A 19276-nucleotide genomic window follows, 5' to 3' on the forward strand; every position below is an offset into this window, starting at 1 on the left:
ATTTGTTTACAGAAATAATCCAGGCATTACTCAACCTATTCTTCACATGTTGATAACTTCGGATTATGTGTTAGAAGCCAAATTGGAGGACAGATCTGACAGACTGTATGAAATGTGTTGATTCTGTCTGTATTTAGAAATGAACAGTAAAAAGAGCAACAAGTGCGCTCGGTCCAGTAAACCGTGGGGGAGGCGATTAAAGTCTCAGGAGCTCAGTGGATCTGTGTCTGGACGGTCAAGGGGTAATTTTTGGTCACACGTGTGGGCGTAACAGTGATCCCTCAGCTAGAACTTTCTCGGTAGTCTTCGGACCTCGCTGCTTCGAGAAACCCGTCCCCATTGATAGTACGTCATCAAACGGACCCTTTAAAGCGTCTGTAGCGGCTGTAATGGCTCAATATTCGGGAGCGAAGCAATATCAGAGTATGAAAACACTGTCTCCGGTCGAAACGATGGCAACTAACGATCCTCTGCCACCTGGCTGGGAGATCAAAATTGACCCGCAGACAGGCTGGCCGTTTTTTGTGGATCACAACAATCGCACAACGACGTGGAACGATCCGCGGCACGATACGAAAAAGGTAAGACCGACCCTGCTTTTGCTTTTGCGAAGTTGCGTTGTCAAACGCGATCGGTTTTCCGGCGATTTCAAAATGCAGATCTGTGTGTGACTCTATTAACAGATTACTTCGGGTTGTGGCATTTTAGAGGCTGTTTCATCGATAAAAAGCAATTTTGCCGAGTGCGTAGGCTACGAGCCCACTCAGTACATCCAAAATCGTACTTGAGCAGACGCTGACTGTCTAGGGAAGATGAGCCACGCACTTGATATTCGCTTGAATCGCAGTCTCCTCTTGGAAACACAGCGCTTCGCGTGTATTTGAACGGCCTGACGGAAGATGTTAGTGCACGGGCGAATATACGTTATATTAGTGTGATGATCTCAGGCGAAATGATTACTGTGTGACGCACTGCAGTCATATGTGAGAGTGTTAGAACGACTCCACAATGTTTATTTAAAGCCTCGAGAACTACGCACACTGCGCTTGTTCTCCACATCGCTGGAGCTACACAGCGCTAACACGTCCCTCAAAGTTTTCCTTACATGGGATTTGAGAGAGATCCACCCACTCATTCCAAATGAATGGGCTTGAAAAGTTACACACTGGAAGTGTCAAACTGTTCTCCGCACATCAGGTTCTGGAAGTCAAATATGCGGAGGGGGGAACACAAGGGCTTGCCAGTTGGCATCTTTCATTAGGTAGATCAACACTTGGCCGAAGTTAGTGTCACCAAGGATCTGCTGGAAAGACAGCTGCCAGGAGATAAACTGGGCGCTACTCTTGGCGTCAAAATAGCAGAGGGCGTGAGGTCACCAACCAGCCATCATTCTCGATATTTAACATTTTGCTGTCATAATTGTGCAGCATTTCACCTTCAACAAGCTATCTTTGAACTTTTTCAGGCCTATGAGTCATGAAAAAGGAGTCAGAAGAATTTTGAGTGTTGCATTTCACACTTGGCCTATCCCTGTATTCCCACTTTAATGTCTTTGTATAATTTGTTTTGATATGTACAGTCATTGATTTGCATTATGCATTTTAATTTAGAACAGACAATGACACATCTAGAGCATCTCCATCTACTGAACTGTAGAATTCAACATTTTTGATGATGCATAGTTTTTTTTTATCAGACACAAGCAAAATTGCAGCTACAATTAACTGGTGTAGCGACATAGAAAGCACATTGTAATAAAATAGTAAAAAACAGTCAAATGACTGGCAGCAGGGCTTCCAGAGATATTCCGTTAAATTACAGAAAATAGTTCACAAAATTACATGCAAAAGCTGTAAAAAGACAGAGCATACTTTACGGTTAAAATTGATTAAATTACAATTTATTACTGTTAATAATTTTAATTGTAACTGTGAAAAAATGAAACAAAAACTGGTAATTACTGCTATTTTACTAATTATTACTGCAATTGTACAGATTATTGCTGTTATTTTTTACAAATTATTACTGTAAATATATTTTATTGTAATTATAAAAAATAACAAAGTAAAGGGGTCAAACGCGGCAAGGCAAGGTGAAACGCGTCTTAGGTGATCTGCCAAAATGCTAACCGCTTAGCATATTTTCTTTGGATGGCAGGGAGGGACTGTGATTCAAAGCCAAGCCTCCTGAAATTGCAAACACGCGCACCGCGTCACAACAGCAGACAACCCACTAGTTCATGTCATTCGCCAGTTAGTTAGTGTTTGGCTGGCGACGTGTAAGAATTACATTTATTACTAAGCCATACCGACATGCTATTTCAGAGCGAATATTCAGAGTAGCATGGTAAACAGTATAGGAAGGCTGTCTTTGTTAAAAAATTAACCAATGTGAATATAAAAGCAACTTCAGCTCAATAAAGCAGGTAAAGCAATAGAGCTCATAAAACTGAAAATAGTCGCATCAATCTTTTGCTGAGAGAATTCAGTGACCGAACAACATGTCTGTGCATATAAGCAATTCAAAGCACAACAGAGTTTAACATAAGCTTAGCCTGACTAAAATAGTTTTAAAACAGAACATTACCTGTCTAACAGTAATACTTCGGCTATGGTGTCGTCCTTCCTCCAGCGTGCAAAAGTAACTCCAATATTGATTCAGACAAATAACACAGACAGTTACCTGTAAAATAACATTTATTTTTTACAGAGCACAGTTCACACAAAAATCACTTTAACATAAGCAAAATCTGTGTGGGAAACCTTTTAATGTTGAATTCAATTGAAATGACTGTATTTTATCTGCAAAATTAGTCTGAATACAGTAAATGTGACCATATCTTTTTTATTCATTAGCCCCTTGGTGAAAGCCCCTCTTTTAAATTATGTAATTGTGCTGTTTCAACATCAAAATAGGTGTTTTGTGATGCTATGCTAGGGATTTTATCTTGTTTGATGTTTGTTTTGTCTATGCACCTCTAATTTACATTGATGAGTAAGGGAGGCCCTCCCCCTCACAAAGAGTATTTTAAGACACAGTGTCAACAGCACAGAACCCCATTGAAAAATGCTACCTAGAGTGAGTCATGGCATTAGAATCCACAGCATACAGGGTATATCCTGTAAGCCAATGCAGTCGCTTAACAGTTGCTGTGCACAGTGAGTTTTACCCACTCATATTTCATGCTTAAATCCTGGACTGCCTCGTCATTGAGAGAGGGCGGATTGACCTTTGCATGTCAAACAGATGAGAAGAGACGCAAGCCACAGTCGGGCTTTAAGATTTACATTTACTTACTGGAATAATGCAGTGACTCAACACGCTAGCAAGTTGTTGGTTGATTGCCCGCAATAACCTAATATCAATTTACGTTAGACAGATTTACAACGGCTGAAAGTCGCATGTGACTGAATATGACTAGTTGTAAAAGCCTACAACTTGACAGTGATGTGAGGCTAACAGGAAAGATTTAGCAGGTGTAAAACACTGTTAATCACATGACGTAATGCATCATGCCTAATACTAGAGTGACTTTTAGTTCACAGAATGGGCATCATTAAACTGATAGCATTATATAAAGCATTAGTGCCCACTGTTTAACAGCACTAGTATAGCCTCTTTTACCCATACGGATATTTTATAACATCTTTGTTGAAGGGTTGTAAGCCATAAACCAAACTAAAAATGAGGTGAATCCCACAGTTAAAACTGCTTTAAAAGCAAAGAAATGTTTGTAAATCAGACTCAAAGACAAAAGTACAAGAACGGCTTGTAGCATTTCAAAGGACTTAATGGAATTATACTGTAAATATGTAAGTACTATGAGTTGTAGAAGTCTTTTGAGATGGTTTATTCACACAAATAGTGTTTTTTCATGTTGTCTCTACACAAATTGATTAAGTTAACTTAATTGTTTTTACAAGTTTAAGTTAATTGAACATAAAACAATTAAGTTATCCCACAAAACCCCTCAAGAATTGTGTTGATTCAGCTCATTATAAATAAGTAGTTTGAGGAAGCAACAAAATATATTTTTGAGTGTGCTAAGTTAAATAAATGTGAACAGATCCCAGCACGCACAGGATGTCAACATGACGTCAAATTGATGTTGTACTCAACTGTTGTGGGACGTTGCATTTTGTTTGAAAATAAAAATCAACCAAATATCAAAGTCTAATAATTTTGCAGCTTGACGTTGTGTGGACATTACCACCATGACGTCTGTCAGACGTTGGATTTTGGTTCCCGTACCTAAAAAATAAATGTCAGTGTAGGACGTCAATCTGATGTTGGTTGGCTCGACTTTGGTTTTTTGATCACTTTTTAACACAACATACCATCAACCAAATATCAACATTGTTATTGGACCTCACAATATTGTTGTCCTTAGATGCTGGCTAGACAACCTAAATCTAACCTAATAATAATGTCTTATGATGTTGTGTGCCTGCTGGCATTTGTTAAACAAAATCATTGATTAACAATAGTGGAGCTCAAAGATATATTTTTTAAAGAAATCAATGTTCATATTGAGAAAATCAATGAATGAATGAATGGAGTGTTTACTTCCAGAACCACACTGCTGAGTTAAATATTATTTTAAGGGATAGTTCAGCCAAAAATGTAAATTCTGCCATGATTTACTCTCCCCCTTTCTTCTGTTACTTGTTACAAAGGAAGTTACACTGACGAATGTTTGGGGAAAAAAAACTATTGACTTCTATATTATTTTCTGTTCCTAGTATGGATGTGAATAGCTGTTTTTTTAACTTTCTTCAAAATACCTTGTTTTCTGTTTAACAGAAGAAAGAAATTCATAATAGTTTAGAACCACTAAAGTAAGAAAGGCAAACTTCATTTTTGGATAATCTTTAAATACAGTATACTAGACAGTGTCTTATTAATACACAGTGATTTCTTATTATGGCGACACAGTGGCGCAGCAGGTAGTGCTGTCACCACATAGCAAGAAGGTCGCTGGTTTGAGCCTCTACTGGGTCATTTGGCGTTTCTGTGTGGAGTTTGCATGTTCTCCCTGAATTCATGTGGGTTTCCTCTGGGTGCTCCGGTTTCCCCCACAGTCCAAAGGCATGCGGTACAGGTGAATTGGGTAGCCCAAATTGTCCACAGTGTATGAGTGTGAATGAGGGTGTGTGGATGTTTCCCAGAAATGGGTTGGGGCTGGAAGGGCATCCGCTGCGTAAGAACGTGCTGGATAAGTTGGTGGTTCATTCTGCTGTGGCGACCCCGGATTAATAAAGGGACTAAGCCGTAAAGAAAATGAATGAATGATTTCCTATTATGTTTATAAAAGTGTGACTACACTGTAAAAATTCTGTGGTTCCACACAATGGGGTATATTCATAGGCTTTTCTTTTCAGTCAGCCAGGCCCAGGGCTTCTGGTGAATTGTCATCTCACACAAAATCTCAGCGTTTTAAATGTGATTTCTTTAAAAAAAAAAAAAAAACAGTGATCATCTCTGCCTAGCTGAGATACGATATTTAGTAGGTCTCAGACCAAACAAGAAGCACTGCGTTAAATAATATCCGTGCCGTGTCTTTAAAATATGAAAATTTATTTTACCCCAGTATTTTTAATGGAGTTTCTGCGCTAGCCTGCTGCTAATGACGGCACCTGCATCTTTTATCTTTTTTTACGCTTTAACAACTAAATGGATGCTTAAATCTATTTAACTGATTATATTTGAAATACATCACAACATTGATGCTGTAAAAGCAACCTTATGAAATTGAAAATAGTCACATAAACCTTTCACCGGAAGTTCATCATTGGCTGAAAAACACTAGCTGTGCATATAGCCCATTCCTTCATGTTGTCCCAACACAAATCGATTAAGTTAACTTAATTGTTTTTACAAATTTAAGTGGATGAACATAAAACAGTTAAGTTGTCCAAAAAACACAAAAGAATTGTGTTGTTTCAACTCATTTTAAATAAGTAGTTTGAATAAGCAGCAAAAGTTGTTTTATTGAGTGTAGAAATGTTTGTCCCTATTTTGGTTTTTACATTTGCAGCAGTGTTATTTCACAGACAACACCTACATACCATTACCCCTGAATTGTTTTTTTATGTCTTTAGTCATAGCCAAGCTATTGGAGCAAGTCAAAGAATTTCGCCATGATGCTTGTAATGACAGTATTGATAACTGGAGCTTATTCAATAACCCAGTCAACTGCATGCTTTTGTTATTTGCCTTCTCCAAAGCAATTTCACAGACAGCTACTAAATACTTCACAGCTAAAGAGTATCATCAGATGTGATGTTGTTTATCAGGCTTGTGTAGACCGGCGTATAAAGAATTGCTGGCATTACGGTGTGAAATATTTCACCCAATTGCAATGGAAAAGAGTTTGAACTGTTTACGTTTTCTTGTTTCAGATTTTTTCCAATGGTCCTTCAATGTCCCCAGAGACTCCTCAGGACATGCACAAAACCTTTATTAATGAGATGAGGCAGCCAATGCTCCGGCAGGGCTACATCCCCATCCCTGTCTGTCATGAAAACCCTGAACCCAGGCTGCAGCAGTATCCTAGTTTCTCCTACATTCATCCAGCGGTGCAGCAGAATCTGAGAACAGATGGACGTACACCTTCCCCAACGCCAGCAGCACACTGTCGGCCTAGATCTCCAGTGCAGACCCCATCAGAAGCATGTTCGTCTTGCTCACCTACTTCACACGGGCCTGAGGTAAGATCATGAGAAAGCAATCTATAGAAGTGGCAGTCTCTGTCTGGGGTTTATTGGGAAAGGTTTGCATTAAGAGGATAGTTCACTGTAAAATTGGTTGTTAATTTACTTGCCCTTGGGTCATCGAATATGTCGCTGAGATTTTCTTTAGTAGGATTTTAAAGAAAATATTTAGCTAAAACAGCAAAAAAAGGATATCGAGGCAAAACAAGACAGATATCTCCTGTTGATATATTGAGGTTTCGTGAAACGTGAAACAAAACTTCAATCAGTGCAGGAAACTGAATATTATTTACTTTTACATTTATGGCACAGCCTAAAGAATACTTTTAATTTATCTCAGAGCAAAGTCAGAATAAATGAATAGCTAATTTTTTACTTTTATGAAAATTTCTTCATTTGTAAAATCTCCCTGATGCCCTGACTTTTCATTTTAAAAAATGGTGTTTAATAGGGTGTTGAAAAATTACATCTGATGAAAGTTGTATATAAACATTTCATTGCTGAGTCTCTATTTACTATTTAGCTTATCCATTCATTCCTTTTCCTCCGGCTTAGTCCCTTTATTTATCAGGGGTCACCACAGCGGAATGATCCGCCAACTGATCCAACATATTTTTTACGCAGAGGATACTCTTCCAGCAACAACCCAGTACTGAAGATCACCCATAGATTCTCGCATTCACACATATACCTGTACACTATGGCCAATTTAGTTTATTCAATTCACATATACCGCACGTCTTTGGACTGTGGGGCAAACCAGAGCACCCGGAGGACATCCAGACAAACATGGGGAGAATATATATATAAATATATCTAGAATATATATACAACAGTTCTGTCTGGTTTCCGGATCTGATTGGCTGATAGCAGTGCGATATTCTGCAATCGTACAGCCTCCTCACTCTGTATTACTCCACCCACATAGAGTGACATTAGATCAATAAACTCACTACAGTTTGACAAATATTGCTGCTGTTGGACAACATAATGTACTTTTGAGGCTTTTTAGGCAGAATGTAGTTGTTTAGATTACAACTATGCAGTTTATTTATAAGAATAGTGCCTATTTTAAATATTTATAAGATACCACGCCATCCACCAGATGGCGACAGAGACTGCATAATAAGCTCTTAGAGGAGAAAAATTACAGCTGATCAAATCATTATAAAAACTGTTAAGTGACATTCTAACGCCCAATCCCAATTATATTTTTGTACCCCTATCCCTTCCCCTTGGCCCTTAAAACTGAGTGTAAAGTTGAAGGGCTTAAAAATTTACCCCTAAGAAATGGGACACCACTACAGCACCTGCACACGTCATGATATGTCATCGCGAGCTCTTACTTCATAGGAGATTGTCGATCGTGACTGCTTTAGTTATTTCAGTTGTGTTAGTTTTTGGTATTTATCTTTAGGAAATGACTGAAGGCAAATATCATGTTATCATAACGATATAATGTGACAATAAGATCTTAACTGTACTGTTCATTTATACCGTGCCCATATTTATCTATATATAGACACCAAAAACAACATTAACATTATAGCAGACACTGTAAAAAACTCAATCGCAGTCACTAGACTTTTCTGACAGGGTATTCAAGCGTCATCGAGTGTCAGTATGTTGTGGGACTGCTATACAAATGTTATGATTATGGATTACAGATGGTGAAATTTAGCAGTTTTTTTTGCGTTTTTTTTTTAAAGCATGACGGTAAAAACGAACGGGGTTTTGAATATATTAAAACAAGTGCCTGTTTGTTGTAAAAATTTGTAATAATGACAAAAAATACTAATTTGTGGACCTCCTTACTTCCGGGTGCAGCTATGCTGCCGTTTTAGCTGGTGTATTTAGGGAAATTTTCTCACCCCTTGGTTTCGAGTGTAGTCCTGAAAAATCTCAGTTCGAAGGGCTGTCTAACCCTTCCCCTTAGCCCTACGCCTTTAAACTAAAGAGAATTGGGACACCCATACCCCTTCATGGGAACTCGCCAAACGAGGGGTAGGGGTAAGGGGAAGGGCTAATGGGGTAGAATTGGGATTGGGCGTAAGTCGATCTCTCTCTTTTGTATGTTGTAGTGCTGTATTTATACCATAGTAATTGTTGTGTGTTGAGTGTGAGAAGGGACTCACATATTAGGAATATATTTTGTGTTGCCCACTCTTTGTATAACCCTAGGCCATCTGTTTCTAATGAGTCTCCTGTTTTTACTACTGCAGACTAGTTCAGTAAATAGAAACAAAAAAGAAATACCCGCATGTCTTAAACGTTTTTCTTTATCGCAAACACAACAGTAATCTGGTAGTGTTTGTGCGGGGTTGGCTTTTTTGGGGATAATTATTGTGTTATTTACTTAGTGTTATTTACTGATTAAAACAGAGAAATAAAAGGAAATCTGTAGACTGATGGCATTTCATGCTGTTCAGCCTTAGAAAAATTAAAATGTGAGCAAAATCACTTTATTTTGTCATCACTTTAGATATTACACTAGAGAATCATTTAAATACAAGCTCTAAAATGACATGTGAATGAGCAATGGTTTCTGCTTTTCTGACATCAGCTGCAGATGTGAATGAATGGCGGAACAAAATAGTTCCTCATACAAAAGAGCCTGCGGCCTCGTATATATATATCATAAACTGCAAAAACAATACTAGAATATTACAATATTAATTTTAAATAAATATTTTCTATTTTAATATATCTTAAAATGCAATTATTATTCCTGTTAAGGCAAAGCTGGATTTTCAACAGCTATAGAAATTTGTAATAAATTTATATGTTGTGAAAACTTTCTAATGTTTGTTTGTGACATTTATATAAATACAAGTGTCGTTAAGGTAAATTTTGACCAATTTATTGCAGACCCAAACTCTGTTTTTATTTACCAAAGGGATATCAACCACAAGGGACCCATCAACAAATCAGTGGCCTTCACCAGCAGCCCAGATCCAGCAATACAGGTCTCCGGGCAGGATACATCCCCATTCCGGTGATCCATGAGGGTGCCGGGGGGGTCTTGCCATCCCAGCTTAGCCAAAGTTCTCATCCCACTCGAGAAAAAATCTACCGTGAACAAGTGCCCATTCAGATTCAACAGAACCGTGCTGCCAGTCCCATCCAAGTCCCCTTAAGAGCCCAATCGCCAGTCATGGCTCAGATCATGGGAGAGAGGCCTCAGGTATGTGTGTTATTTATCAAGAGGATATTTTACTGAAAGATGAAAAAAAAACATAATCTGAAGAAAAGTGTAGCCATTGACATTGATAGAAGGAAAATTTTCATTTTAATGGCTACAGGTTTCTTCAAAATATCTCCTTTTGTGTTCAACAACAGAAAAAAACCTAAAGCATGTTTGAACTAATGGAGGATGCATAAATAATGACATAATTTTCATTTTTTAATGAATTTTCTGTTCAAAAGTGCACTTAGCAATTTTTAAGAAATGCTTATGACACCAGTGTGTGACCGATACCCAAAACACACTTGCAGCCAATCTTCAGTAAGGGGTTTGTCTAGTAACACTAGTGGAGAATTCAAAAAGGGCATGCCATGACAATTTGTAACCTTTTGATTTAGTGGCTAATTTGTTTGAATTTGTATGATCTCATTTGTTAGATTTATTATGGTTTGCTCATCCCCCAATGACGGTTGGGTTTAAGGGTGGGGTTGGATGCTATGCCTTCTTTTTAAAATCTTACGTTTATGTATGACTGAACTCGTACAAATTTGTGCGAATTAGCCACTAAACTGACAAATAGTAAAATAGTTACATTTCCTTCTTTGATCAGGCTGGTTTGTTTTGGCGTATTATTTTTCAACATAGGCTCATTCTGAAAATGTAGCCCTATGTATGTTTCTGGAGATCGCAAATTATATAGCCAGAGCTATATATGGCTGCATTTTATCTTTAAAACAATTGCTACTGACTACCTCCAAGTGGACAGCTTTCATGCTGTTGCTAGTTTGTCCGGTTAGCTCACCATGTACGCCAGCAGACTTGAGACGAAGAGAGGAGTTGACCACGATGAAAATAAACATGTAAATAATATGGTAAGAATGTGTAAAAAGTATGGTAAAATCTGAAAACGCAGTAAAAAATCTGGCGAGGTCTTTTCTTTTACTTGATTGCTTTTTAAAATTGTTGATTGGGTTTAGGGATGTGGATGGGCAGGTCAATGGGTGCTTTTAAAAATATTATTGGTTGGGTTTATGGAAAGAGGAGGGTGGGTCAGCTGATCGGTTAGTCAGTCAGTCAATCAGACAGTCAAACAGTCAGTCAACAGCGGCGTCTGGTGGATTTACATAAAAACAACAGGAGCGAGTTGCACTCACGAGGGAAATTTGAAATCTCAAAAAGTGCACACAGTGGCCTCTACTGAATTTGCGAAAACAAAAACTGCAAAACATACGTAGCTCCTGGGATGTATTTGGCGGTCTCCAGGAATGTATATAGAGGTACAGTTTCAGAATTAGCCTGGGTTGTTATTTTTGGTACTTTCAAATAACATTGTTTGGCAAAAATTGCTTCTTGCACCTCTAATGTTCATTTATGTCATATTTATTGTTATTATTAATCAAGTAATCATAAATAAGTATATAAAAGAGGTAAATGAAACTAAAGAGAATATGTTTTCATTTCTAGATGCAGCAACATATTGGACACACAGCCGTACCTTCAAAAATTGAACATCCAGTTGAAGAAATCATCAGAGTACCTACATTTGAGGTTCCTATTCAAAGAGTGAGTGAAGTTCCCCAGCAGATACATCATCAGCCAGTACAACAACAACAACAACAACCTACACAGCAGCCTCAGCCAAAAGCACAACCCTCCCCGCAGGTATCAGAAACATCCAATATTACCATACAAGTTCCTCCAGCACCAGAGCCCCAGGAAACAGCTGCTCCTCAAACGCCTCAAGAAGTCTCGTCCCCGCAACTCCAGCCTGAAGAGACTCTGGAACAAGATCTGAGCCACCCAGGACTGGTCAAAGTGCAGCAGATAGTGGAACGTGTGGAGAAGCTGGCACAGAATGTCAAGGGCTTCGATGGGAAGAAGAATGATAAAAGATACTTGGTACTGGAGGAGATGTTGACTAAAGAACTGCTAGCTCTGGACTCTGTAGATCCAGAAGGTCGTCCAGATGTGCGTCAGGCTCGGAGGGACGGCGTCCGCAGAGTTCAGAATATTCTAGACGAACTGGAGATGATCGGAGAGATGCAGGCTGGAAATGAGGCGAAAGGAGAGCAGAGTATGATTGACCAGTTGAACACAGAGAGAGTCAAGGAGTTTTCATAACTGCTCAAAGAAGGCACACATTTGAGAACACTAATATAATCCCCATTCTTCTTTTTACTTGTGCAATTATTATTAGTTGCATGCACAAATAATTGAATTTTTCTGTTGGAAATGATCTAACGTGAATTGTTTACTGAGTGCTGTTATGTGATGCTGCTGTTGTCAAATCTCACCATGCCAATGTCTTGTAGCAAAAGACATAATGGTGATCAGTTTTATTTAAGAAACATACCTGAAAATGAGGCCTTGAACCAGAAGAAAGTATTTTAACGGCCAAAAAGTATCTTTTGTACCATGTGGAATGAATGAAGAGTATTCCTTAAGAAAACATGTTGTTTTTGAAGTCGTGAGCCATCAGCGTGAAACGTTTTAATTCGATTTTTAACATTACGTGGATTAAAATGAAGAAATCTACATGTTTTAATTAAGACTTTTGGTTTTGGACTATGGGATTATTTTGTTTCATACTTGTATAAACAATTAATGCCTTAGAATATAAACATTTTAACATCTTTAACATCAAAGAATAGGTCATTGTTGAGAGCAAGCTTTGCTGACGGAATTCCTTGTGATGGTTTGAACGCCTGTCAGTATTGTTATTTGTTGAATGAAAGGATACAAATAATGCTATATTTTTATTCTATTTTTCTGTGCCAAAAAGAACATTTCAACTAGTATGAATGTTCTGCTTAAAAATAGAGAATTTCAAAAAAAAATAAGTATGATAAAATACTGATTGAATATACTGTATGGTCGCCTTTATGATTAAGGCTTTGTTTTTTAAGGCAGTCAGGGTCAGTGCAAAGTTGTGGACTCCTGTTTTGTCAACATTGTGACCTTGAGCAAGATAACTTAATCATAACTTGCTCTGAGGGAAACCAAAAGTGTACCAAAAATGACTTTGTATAATCTATTAGCTCAATTTAATTCAAAGCAGAGTGCTATATGTCTCACATAAAGCTTGTGAGGCTTTCTTTTTTATCTCAATGACCTGTTACTGACTCAGATATCGTACTAATACTGCGAACAAAACTGGTTTCAAAGTCTGTTTTGTGAAATAGTATGCAATGTTCAGTGTTCACAGCTTGATTATTTGCAGTTTGTTCAAATGTCGACACGATATGGTCACATAAGCATGACTGCAAATAAAAAAAATTCAATTAAATAAAGCACTTTGCTAAAATGATGTTTCCAGGTTTTTCATTTACAACCAAAGCTTCAAAGTTTTTAATAAGTATTTATTAGTGTAAAGTACTTCAATAATTATAGTGTGGGATTATAGTATTATGCTAAATTTATTTAGTCTGAGCTTTGATATCAAAAAAATGCATCAAGATAAAATTAATTGTGACTATGTTTTGAGAAAGAATAGTGGCTTGGTGCGCTGCAGAGAATACGTTCTAGTACAATTAGTGCTCGCCTTAGCCTGATACAATTTAAAGTATTCCATAGAATCCATTTCTCAAGAACCTGGCTATCTGAAAGTTTTCCCAATATTGACGACAGATGTGACAGATGTCATGCACCAAGGTGTAATGTTCTTTATGTGTTCTCTGTTACAAAATTATTGGATTAATTGTTTTACAATTATGTCCCAGGCGTTGCTGGTAAATATAAACCCATCCTCTGATGTTGCCATTTTTGAGGTTTCAAAGATTTGGTCCCAGTTTAATTCTAAACAACTTGAAATTTTGGCCTTTACCTCACTATTCTACTACACTGGAAACCAAATAAGCCAAATGAGCCTCCAACTACATCCCAATGGCATGTAGATACCATGCATTTTCTAAAGTTGGAAAAGGTTAGATGCTCTGGGTAAACTAATTTCTTTAAAAAGTGGCAATGTTTTAAAACTTTTAACTTTTAATGATTTAACTCTCCTAAGCTCTTGCCTTTCAATTTATAAATGCACTATCCTTCTTTTTTAGTTGATTTATTTCGTAGTAATTAACTTTTTTAAACTATTATTACTTTATACTCTTTAATTGTAAATATTTACTCTCAACATTGATAGTTGGTTGTAATTTTCTGTACACTTATTACTCTTGTTTCCATTTTTCTTTTTCATTTTATTATTATCATCATTATTTTTTTTTCCTTTTTTATATATTTTTTTCTTCTCTTTTGAAAAAAAGCAACAACAAAGATGTTTGTACTGATATATTGTTTGTTTTTTCCACACACACACACAAAAAATAAATAAAAATTTGACCATAAAATACATCAAGAATAATGAAGAATAATAAAGTTAAATTCCTGGCCATTTTTAGCTCCAACTATTTTCTAATGAAGGCAGACACTGGTTGCAGTGGATACTTATTTTAAATAAGTAAGTACTTAAATTTAACTATAAAGTATGTTTTATTCATTAATTAATTTTCTTTTCGGCTTAGTCCCTTTATTAATCTGGGGTCACCACAGCGGAATGAACCGCCAACTTATCCAGGATATGTGTTACGCAGCGGATGCTCTTCCAGCTGCAACTCATCACTGAGAAACTGAAACATCCATACACATTAAGAACAATTTAGCTTACCCATAACCTGCTATCTCCACACAGAAATGCCAACTGACCCATCAGAGGTTTGAACCAGCTACCTTCTTGCTGTGAGGTGATCGGGCTACCCACTGCACCACTTTGTTGCCCCTAGTATGTTTTATGGATATGTGTAGTTTAAATAAAAATTAACATGTTATTATTATCATGATTTATTATCAGCATCAACTGTGTTGATCACTGCCAGTTACAAATCCTGTACCATGGCCTCATAAAAAGCAAAGTGTCCATTGTATACTGTACAATACACTTTTCAAAGTATTGCAAGAAGTAGGTCACAGATACTGTGTTGTTCACTAGGAAAGTATCTGCAATTATACATTCAGCCCTTGATATTAGAAAGATCAAAGCTATGAAGGACAGTGATACAAGTTTTTCACCCCTACCCTAGATATTACAGAAACATGCCGAAAAGATTTTATGACTTACTAAAAAAATTATTTCAATTCACTTAAAAGTTAATACAAAACAGTTAAAGTATGTTGACACAACACTCTAGCAAAAACAGACAACACTATCAAAATGATCCCAGCTCGTCAAGAGCTTGCAGAGAGTTTAGATTGAAAAATCTGATGAGGTTCTTCATAACCCCTAAACTGTCTGCATTGCACACAGATATTGAAAGTTTGGGCTCTTTTTGGGGACAATGTGAAACCTCAATGGCTAACCATTTTCATGTTTTTTTAGCTTGCCCAAAAAAAAAAAAAAGATATCTGGAGAATAGTTGGACTACTTATTTATTAAATTATTAATTTGGGAAAATACCAGAAATTATTCCAACTATAACAAAAACTTAATTCAAAACCTAGCAAAAAGGCATCCGCTGTGTAAAAACTTGCTAAGTTGGCGGTTCATTTCGCTGAGGGACTTAGCCGACAAGAAAAGTAATGAATGAATGTACGTCAAATGTATTATGACTTGATTTTATAACCTATATGACAACCGCTTTGTTCTTTATTTTTATTCAAATTTTAAATTTAAAGCACTGTCTCTGTTCCAAATCGCCCCTTAAACCCTCACAATCTTCCTCGAGAGTCCACTCTTTTATCACATAATGCCGCTTTGACCGTTATTTAGAAGTCAGTTGCTTAGAGATTGCCATGGCAGAAGTGTGCATTGAGGGCTCATAGTGGGTACAAAAAGGGGCACTTGCAAACACTTGCAAATCTTTTTGAAACCTTAGCGTCTCATGGACCGTGTTGTGCAAGTTACTGTACTTATAAACTGTATTACATTCAGTGTTGGGTAAAAAAGTCATACATTACAAATTTAAGCCTATATCTTAGTCTAAAAAAATGCTAAAATAATAACATACTTTTACATCACTTTACCTAAAAAGGAACTAACACATTTAGTTACTTTAAAAAATATATTGCTGTAATACTGTACATTACTTTTTCCCGCAACGCTGAATATACAAAAGATGACTTTTTACTGTTACTTAAAAGTAATCTATCTAGTACCATTTCATTTTACTTAAAATATATAAGCCTGAAGCAATATTTCTATTGATGAATAAACATAAACATTAAATAGCAGTCCAAATCATTTTTTTTATTTATGCTATAAAATAACAGTAAAGTAGTATGAGCCAGTTGTGTAAGTTGAATAGTAATTTCTTGTGCAATTTATGATGAACATTATGAATAAGCACAGAAAATGTGCAATTTGGGAGAGAGACACTATACATACAGAACTGCAGTCTGCTCTTGTTGCTTAAGCCATCAAGTACTCATGCATGCATTTACACTGAAACCATATTATGCATGTGCATGTTGTCAATATCGCCCGTCCTCCAACCACTCCACCCACCCTGTTACAGCCAGTTATGTGTAATTTATTTGTGATGAAAATTTAGTTAAAAGGGTTGAACATGGTGAAAGTGGATATTGAAATGTAATAATAATTGATAATAACTGTATTATTTAAATGCATAATTTAGGAATTAATAACATTTAAAAACTTTTTTTTGGTCAAGTAATACATCACACTCTCAGAAAAAAAAAGGTACCATGTTGAACCAAAGAAGGAACAAACCCTTGTCACTGGGGCGGTACCTTTTTATGGACCAGAATGGTCCCTTAAGACAAATAAACAAATTTGTACCATTGCAGTTTGTACCTTTAATGACATGAATAATACCATGGGAAAACAAAGTGTACCTTTAGTTTTTAAAACCTGCAGATACAATATTGTACAAATCTGATCCATGAAGGCATCACTACAGTGACAAAACACTTTGTACCTTGACAGTGTCAAATGTGTTCCTTCAAGAACTATTTAAAGGCATTTTGCTACTGTTTATCCAAAACGTGTCAATTTATTTTCAGTGAATATAAAACATCAAATACACTTTTAAACAATGTTTTTTTAAATGTTTCTTTTTGTGTAAAAGCACCTCTTCCATTTAAAATAAAGAATAAAAACTACTTTAACATAAATCAAAAGATCTATTTTTTGCTAAACACTTCACAACACTTTTCACAAAACTGCTACAGAAATATGTTCTCCCATGTACAATATAAAACTTTTTTCCAATTTTAACACAATACCTTTGTAATCACTCAAAAGTCAATTTAATTTGCTTAATTTTAAAATAGAAACAGAATTATGCAAAAGTATTGTAATGAGATATGCACAATGCTTGATTAGTTTTACAATAGTAAAATGTCTGCATGAACACTTTGCATATGCAGGACTTTTGCCAGCTCGCGTGCGTAGTGGAAAGCAAACGCCAAAAGGTGCAGATATCAACAATAAAAATGTATCTATCAGAAAATGCTTACCAAATGTTTATTAAAGCTGCCTAAAATGTTTAGTTTACAATACCTATAGTTTTGTTTTATCAGTTGTTTTGTATTATAGAACTTAAATAATGTTTATAAGTTTCTTTAAACATATGCTTTCATGTGATTATTCATGTTTTAAAATGGAAATTATCTATAAAATCACTTTGCCTTTCCGGTAATATTTATTTTCATAGATATTACAATAAAGTAGGAGTTGTCCAACACTTATATACCTTTTTATGAGAACAACTGTGTATATTAATTTTAATTGTACCATAAAAGGTACAGAAAAGTATTAAAAGAGGTCTTTTTTGTACCATATAAGGTACAGCTTTTATAAAGGTACAAAAGTGTTCCTTAAGAAACATTACTTGTACCACTGCGTATCTTTTTTTCTGAGAGGGGATGATGTCATTAGTATATACGATTAGGTCAGCTATGGACGTTGAAAGCAACAGTTATTTGACCGAGCCATATCGAGTTTATTGTACCTTTGTATTTTATTTGCATTTCTTTAGTAAGCCCTTTTTAAAAGAAGATTCGGTTTACTCGTGTCCTTTCAAATACTGGTTGTAGGACTAGCTGCAAAAGGTGGTATATAAGGTAAATTTCAATTCTCTAGTTGTGTAGAGCACAAATGGACATATACAAATTAAACAATTTTTTAAAAATGTCATCGATTACCCTTCTTGTTTTTTATTGATTATTTACAAAGTACTCGGATTTGTTTCTTACATTAATATTTAGTGAATATACTGTTAGTTAAAATCTTGCCAGTGTTTCCGGATGAAACCTAAGGTGGTTATAAGATCTTAAAATGTAAGGAAAGAGCTTTAAAAAAAAGGTCCTAAAATGTTTTGAATTTCACTTACTGATTCCTGTGTATACTGTAGGCTGCTCTGTTATTATGGGAGGGTTAGTTAAATTCCAGGGGTCCTGATGATCAGACAATGACCCCACAGAAATATGATTTCAATGGAGGCCCAAGATAATATTCTTTGAATATAAACCCTATGGTGCCCCTGGATAAGAGGAGAGAGCAACTATCAGATACATTAATCATAAAAAGAAAAAGAAAACATTAGGTGCTTGTTTTTATGTGGTAATCTAAGGCAGTAAATAGTCCACCAATTTTGAATACGAGAACTAGCCTAGTTGTTTACCAGTTTCAGAAATTAGGCTCCAATAGCCCTACAGCATTTCATGAGTGTTGTCATGTAAATATAAATGTCAAAAATAGAAATTTGATATATGGCAATATATGCAAATCACATAGTCTATATGTCATATAAGTTCATAATTGGATTTCACACTTATAAAAACACCTCAGGGTGAGGCAGTGGTGCAGTAGGTAGTGCTGTCGCCTCACAGCAAGAAGGTTGCTGGGTCAAGCCTCGGCTCAGTTGGCGTTTCTGTGTGGAGTTTGCATGTTCTCCCTGCCTTCGCGTGGGTTTCCTCTGGGTGCTCCGGTTTCCCCCACTGTCCAAAGACATGCGGTACAGGTGAATTGGGAAGGCTAAATTGTCCGTAGTGTATAAGTGTGTGTGTGGATGCATCCGCTGCATAAAAACTGGCTGGATAAGTTGGCGGTTCATTCCGCTGTGGTGACCCCGGATTAATAAAGGGACTAAGTCGACAAAAAAAAGAAAGAATGAATGAAAAACACCTCATATCCGTCTATTTATGCAACATAATTCAAAATTTCTTAAATATTACATAATTTCGTTTAACCATCAGATTTACAAATACATATCATGTTCAAATATGTTAGCAATAATTTTATATGTACATATATGGTCATGTTTCAGAATTCCGTAGACTATATCATAAATCAACACATCAAAACAAGTAGTGCAGGTGGGGCATCGACTCAGATGAACTATGATGTTCAGTGTGACGGAGGAGGTCACGT

The 19276-nt window shown here is 36.4% G+C and overlaps 1 protein-coding gene across 1 annotated transcript; it reads left to right on the forward strand.

Annotated features, from left to right (window-relative positions):
- The first annotated feature begins 249 nt into the window (after nucleotides 1–249).
- On the forward strand, nucleotides 250–13201 carry bag3 (BAG cochaperone 3). Its single transcript, NM_001003533.3, is given in 4 exon segments — nucleotides 250–581; nucleotides 6402–6710; nucleotides 9610–9897; nucleotides 11362–13201. Coding segments are annotated over 4 exon segments (1446 nt in total). The 5' UTR covers nucleotides 250–389; the 3' UTR covers nucleotides 12019–13201.
- Nucleotides 13202–19276: the final 6075 nt, after the last annotated feature.

Source organism: Danio rerio, chromosome 13 (genome assembly GCF_052040795.2).
Source record: "Danio rerio strain M-AB ecotype USA chromosome 13, GRCz13ab, whole genome shotgun sequence".
NCBI lineage: Eukaryota > Metazoa > Chordata > Actinopteri > Cypriniformes > Danionidae > Danio > Danio rerio.